The sequence below is a fragment of the Charadrius vociferus genome, unplaced genomic scaffold (assembly GCF_000708025.1).
Source record: "Charadrius vociferus isolate BGI_N301 unplaced genomic scaffold, ASM70802v2 scaffold812, whole genome shotgun sequence".
Lineage (NCBI taxonomy): Eukaryota > Metazoa > Chordata > Aves > Charadriiformes > Charadriidae > Charadrius > Charadrius vociferus.
In genome coordinates, this window is record NW_009647037.1 from 72346 (window position 1) to 78601 (window position 6256).

The 6256-nt window shown below is 47.3% G+C and overlaps 1 protein-coding gene across 1 annotated transcript in view; it reads left to right on the forward strand.

The window, feature by feature from the left end:
* TRAPPC3 (trafficking protein particle complex 3) overlaps positions 1-4228 on the forward strand; it is a 7379-nt gene extending 3151 nt beyond the window's left edge. Inside the window, exons 2-5 of the mRNA XM_009895618.1 lie at positions 2537-2634; positions 2858-2957; positions 3213-3395; positions 4073-4228. Coding sequence (XP_009893920.1) covers positions 2537-2634; positions 2858-2957; positions 3213-3395; positions 4073-4192 — 501 coding nt within the window. The 3' untranslated portion in view covers positions 4193-4228. The remainder of the gene's footprint in view (positions 1-2536; positions 2635-2857; positions 2958-3212; positions 3396-4072) is intronic.
* The last annotated feature ends 2028 nt before the right edge of the window (positions 4229-6256 follow it).

Here is a 6256-nt window from a genome sequence, read left to right on the forward strand (position 1 = left end):
AGCTGCGGGCGCCGCCACGGCCCGGTAACGGGCCGGGCCTAACGCGTCCGGTACCCGCAGCCGTTCCTAAGGGGAGCTGCCGTGAGCCGCACCGCGGGGCAGGGAGTGCCCGGTGCGGCGGGGCCGGACAGCCGAGTGCCGTGTGTCGGGGTCAGAGATCAGACAGGAACGGGACGCTTCGCTCCTGGAGACGCGACAGAACGCACACGCTTTTCTCGCCTCTCTTTTCTCCCCTCTGAGCGATTCCGCGTTATCAGTCCGGCCAACCGCGAAACGAGAGAGGGAAAACACAACTACAGAGCCGAGGTCTAACTCTGGGTCAAAACATATCGAATTAATTCATTTCTGATGCAATGTCAGTATTTTAAAGCAAGTAATAAAACCCAAAATCTTTTCTTTCTCCATCTTTGGCCATGTTGATGGGTTGGTTCTGGCTCGGCGGAGGCCAGGGAGCTGCCTGCTCCTGCCCCCTCTGCACCATGAGGGATGCTCTTCTAAGGATTCAACTCCTTAAATACAATGATTTTTATTTGAGGAACTGGTGTTACTTCATTAGGATTCTGACATTTTTGTAGCCGCAGAACAGTTATACAGTGTTTGAGACTATACGCTAGTCTGCAGTATGAAAAAAAAAAAAAGTATTGGGCACTTAAATTCCATTAGATTGACTGAAAATGAATAGTTCGTTTACAAGAATGAATTTAGATGTTTGCCTTGTTTAAAGTTACCTGAATAGCAGTCACAGGCAATAACTATGACCAACACTGGGTTTGCAGACTTTGGGGCTGATAACAGTAGGTGATGGCTTTACACAGTAAATGACAAGCCCTTGGACTGGTAACAGCTGGATTTCCTCCATCCATTCGCCCCTACTCTCTCCAGCTGCCGAGCCCTGTCTTTACTAAAATTACTGAAATCCTTAAAAATAGTGTAACCTTTTTTGCATGTCTGTTAAATTCTCTGCCAAATGTCTGACTCTGCCAGTTGAGCTACAGGAGACTTCCGCCTTGTTTGCTCTTGAGTGATGTGAACTTGCACAACCTTTATTTTTCCAAGATGAAGGCAGAATTGTAAGTAAAAAAACCCCAAAGAATGTATCAATTCTTTAGATCTAAAATTGAGCAAAAGTACCAAGGAGCCTGACTGGTTCTTTTCATGTGCTTACAATGACAAGGTGGAATTCCCTATGTCTTCTAACAAACCCAATTTCTATTTGTTGAGTGTTGCTGTTTGGGAGCAATTCCTCCGTGTGTTTGTCTTGGCTTTGTGTAATCTTGTTCAGAATGAAGTGCTATCAGTGTTGTCACTTAACTCTGATGTTGTCTCTTTTCCCTTCCTTTCTGCCTGCCTGCTGCTTTCATTCTGTAGTATTGGTATTTGCCATTCATTTCACCTTCTGCATCTATGCATCTCATGGTAGGTGATAGGCTTTTAATCTGAGATTAGACTCTCTGTAATGTTTCTGAATGCTAAAACTGAAAGCAGAAATAATGATGGTTTATTTGTTCCTGAAAATGCTTCCTTCAGATTCTGTGAAAAGCTAAAGCCTATTGTAGCTTTTTGTTTGCAGCCTTTAATGATACGTGTAATCACTGGTCCGGCTTAATGGCTCCCAAGAGAATGCACTTTGACGTCATCACTTCAGGTTGAGGATGGGTGACGGTCGTGGCTGGGAGAGGAGACCTCTTCCCTTGGTGTTTTCTGCAAATCTGGCAACTGGGCAAAGAAAGCCCAAGTAACTTTGATGCTAGCCAGACACAGAAAGTGGATGTGCACCACACAGATCTGCTGACCTGACCTGCGATCGTCCTTGCTGTTCCTCTTCTGGGTCTGAGGAGCTGATTTTAACATATGAAGCAAATTATGTGCCTAGATAACTTTCTAGGGACCAGATGAGTCTTGTTTTTTCTTGGTAGCAGAATGTAATAAACCTGTAAATGGACGAGCATTTTTTGTCCCGTTAAAAGGGCCAGAAATGGAGCCTAACGAGTGTTGCCTGTTTGCACTGTGTTCATGAAACACAGATAAGAGCAGTTTGAGCCAGTTTGCATCTCTAGGTCAGCGGTTGAAATAAACTCACGTCCCTGGCAACTGCATGTTTAGCCATCCAGGTGGTCAGTAGCACACAAAATGACCTGGAGATGTCATTGCAGTTATCTGGGGATGTGCTCATTAAAGCAGAAGGATGCTAATTGGCAGCTGACAAGAGTTGCTAACAATGGAGCAGGCTCCTGGCTTGCCTCTTCAGGTCACATTCAGGTCATGTTAATGGGAAGTGCTATTTGTGTGGAGAGAGGGAGAGAAAGCAAGCCCTCAGTCGTTCCTAGTCAAAGAGGATTTCTCTTTCCAAGGAGACTGAAGTTGCCTTGCCAAAATATGAACAGGGATCTCTCCTTATTAAGCAGCAAATTCCTTTGAGACAGCAGGTTTCTGTTCCCCCTCTCCGGGCCAACGGAAGCAGCGCTGGACACAGATGCAGCAGTGCTCAGTCAGTTTTCTCTTTGCCTTGTGCTAAATCCTTTTTGCCCCTGTCTAGAATTCAGAGCTCTTCACGCTGACGTACGGTGCTTTGGTCACCCAGCTGTGCAAGGACTACGAGAACGACGAGGACGTCAACAAGCAGCTTGACAAAATGTAAGTGGATCTGCTGCAGCGAAGTCTTGCAGGAGCTCGGGTTCGCAGTGTGGCACGTCTGTGTGCTGCACTAAGAATAAAAGCCCGGCAGACTGAATTTTATTTAATACTGATATTCCTCAAATTTAATTTTTTTCCTCCGCTATCTTCCTTTATAAATGTTGGCAGACTTTCTAAAGCTACACTCTTCCCATGCTGTAGCTGTTCTTTGGTGCATTCACAGGGGTTACAACATCGGTGTTCGGCTAATAGAAGACTTTCTGGCCCGGTCCAATGTCGGAAGGTGCCATGATTTCCGTGAAACTGCAGATGTTATTGCAAAGGTAATTGTCAAAGCACAGTTTTGTCAGGTTTTGCATGTGAGGATAGAGTCTTTGCTACTCACGGGACTGCTCTGAGAGTTTGACTGAGGTTTTGGGGAGGAAAAAGAGAGAATTAGATCCCTGACTGCTGCTGACTGGTGAGAAATGGGAGAAAGGAGTGGTGTTTTCAAACCCCTGTAGTAATTTGATAAAGATCAAAGCTGTGCTGTTGCTTCATGAGATGTGTTCTTGTTCATACTCTCTTTGACATGACAGATAGCATTTAAAATGTACCTGGGCATCACTCCGAGCATCACCAACTGGAGCCCTGGAGGCGATGAGTTCTCCCTGATCTTGGAAAATAACCCCTTGGTGGACTTTGTTGAGCTCCCTGACAACCACTCATCTCTCATCTATTCCAACCTGTTGTGTGGAGTGCTGCGAGGTGCCCTGGAAATGGTGAGCCAACGTCTCTCTTCCAGTGAGACAGAAATAGGAATAACCAAGGTAGCAGCAGATACTTTGATGTCTAGTCCGTGTTTGTGACTTCTGTGTCTGCTTTCAACATGAAATCCATTCCCAGAAGAGCAGAGCTACAGGGGCACTCAGCTGCTGTTGCGGCTGGCGGCTGTGAGTCCCAGAGGTGCTGACCAAGCGCCTTCATCTTACAACCCAAGTACCAGCAGGAGTATCTCCTTGAATTTTTATGAAGCTTCAAAATCCTCACTTTGTAACTGCTGTGAGCCCTGCTTGGGAATGTGCTGGAACAGGAGAAGAGCTGTGTCTCAGATTTAGGAGTCTGTATTTAGGCTTGATCATTTTGCTTAGCTGAAGTGTTTGAGGAACATAGTTGGAGCAGCAGGACGTGTAGCCCAGAGCAAATTGGGCTCTGATCTCTGCAGGGAGTCCCGGTTCCGCTGTAGGAGGTACAGTTGCTGAGGTAAGGTGTCCGCTGTCCACCACGTGGGCCAGAATGCACAAGGAGGGTGTGATCTTGAAAAATAATGAGTACTTCTATAGAGCTCTGCATTGCGTGTCATGCCCTCCGAGTCCTTAAACTGGTGCGTCACCATCAGGCAGTTCCTGGAGAAGCTGCTATTTTAAGGGAGATAACAGTTCTTCTTTCCTCTTTCTAGGTTCAGATGGCCGTAGATGTAAAATTTGTCCAGGACACACTGAAGGGTGACAGCGTCACAGAAATAAGAATGAAGTTCATCAGGCGGATTGAAGACAATCTCCCGGCTGGTGAAGAGTGAATCGCGACCCAGTCTCCCTTTGGGACTAGAGGGGACCAGCTGATTTTGGCCGTTAGCTTTCATCACAGATCTGTAGGGATATAGCGCTTTCGTCACAGATCTGTAGGGATCTCGTGCCCCTGTACACTCAGACTGACTCACTGACTGTTTAAGATGTAATTATATTCTTCTACTGTAACTTTCATCTTCTGTAGAAGACAGTTGTCTGGTTGCTGTTTATTTCACAGGTTCATTCTGAAGCTTTTTCATAAGGTGATGTCTTTTTCATATTACCCTGGGCGCTCTTTCTACGCTCAGTTTCTAATTGTGATGTTTGGTTGTGCGAGAGCTACTGCTCAAACTCTGGAAGAGCCCCAGTCTCTGCAAATCTGAATCTATGATTTATTACCAGAATTGGAGACCAAGCTGTGAGAGCCCGCTGATTTGCTGTTAAATGCTGTCCTTAAAAAAGAGGGGTTTGAAATTCATTCGGAGATAAGTGCGTAGTATTTCTGTAGACCAAACTGGCTTCCTGCATTTGATGCTGAAGTTACTAGTAAAATGCAAGCTTGATACAGATGGGTGACTCGGGAGATTGGTTTGAGTGCTGGCACCCGCTCGGGGAGATTCCTTTTGCCGGGGAGCGGTGGCATCACCAGCACCGCCAGATTCAGGAGGTCCGTGTGGCCGGGGCCTTTCTGCAGTTTCTCTTCCCCCAGCAGTCTCGTGACTCCCCTCTTGGAAGGGGAGAACCATTAAATTGTAGTGGAGCAGCAGTAAATAATTGAAATGGAGAAAAGGAAAGAGTGGCTAAAATGCAATCGGTGGTCCACAGCGTGTACGGCCCAGGGGCCACGCGGCACGTCCACGGAACGAAAAACAAAACTCAGACTAACGACTGGGAGGTATTAAATACATTTCGGCAAGTAGAGTCTGTTCCCCGTTACGGTGTATAAACACGGCGCAGTGTGGAGGTGGTGGTGGGGTATATTCTCACAGATGTTTAGACTACAACAGAATTTCCCATATTCCTTGAATTGGCGAGCTTTGGCGGTGGGTAGCACCTGCTGTTCGTTAAAATAAATACACAAAGTAGCATTATATCTCAAAAAGCAAGATGTTGGAAAATCAACTTCCTCTGCCATCCCCTTCAGCCAGAAAATGCAGTCAGACACTCAGTTCTCAAATCACTTTACATAGCATGAAGGCACAGATCCACAGAGATAATTGGGAGCTTAAAGTCGATGGCTCTTACTCGCTTCCACGGGCGCTGGCGGCTCCGATACCTTTGTAGGTTTGTGCCTGAGTGTGAGGTGAGAGAGAGAGCTGCTGCTCGTGCTGCCGTTCGTTTAGGTTCTCTGGATGAATTGGGTCATCTGGACACTGGCTGTCTCACCCCGTCCCGTTTTTTGCCCAAACGAGTCCCTTTGTTGGGAGGGTTTGGGTGCCCGGTGTGATGTGTGTCCTGTGAAGGGGCGGTGACTCGCTGTAAAAGCAGTCGAAGAATGACATTGAGGAACAGGAGTGGCTGATGGGTTTTGGAGGCAGAGGTGCTGCGTGGTCACGTTGTGGAGATGAAAAAGATCCATCATTTCTCATCGTTAACCCTTATAATTAATTTTAAGTCTGCATTTTAAAAGCAATTGCATTAAAAGAATCCCAGTGTCAAATCTTCGTTTTCCTCTTGTTTTTTGGGGTTTTTTTTGGTGAGGGGTGCTGGCGGTGAGCAGTGGCAGGGCGGCGTGGGCTCGGGGCTGGCAGGGTGACGGCAGCGCCGCACCAAGAATGTCTGACTGCCGGTGCGCGTGAAAGCTGCTGCCTGGAGGAAAGCTGCCCAATATTCAGCGCACGGAGGGATTGTGGCCGGGGGTGTGACTCGGGGGGCTGATGGGCAGCGCTGGGAAACTGGACAGTCAGTGTTTGCTCGTTTGAGGATTGGCCTTTTTCTGCCCCGTGAATACCCATGCGTGTACGCTAGCAGAGACTCTGCTGCCAGCGCGAGGCATTCCGCTGCAGAGGGAGCTAGGACATGCTATTTGGGGTCATTCATAGTGGCAAAAAATCACCTCGAGAGGCTTCTGTGCC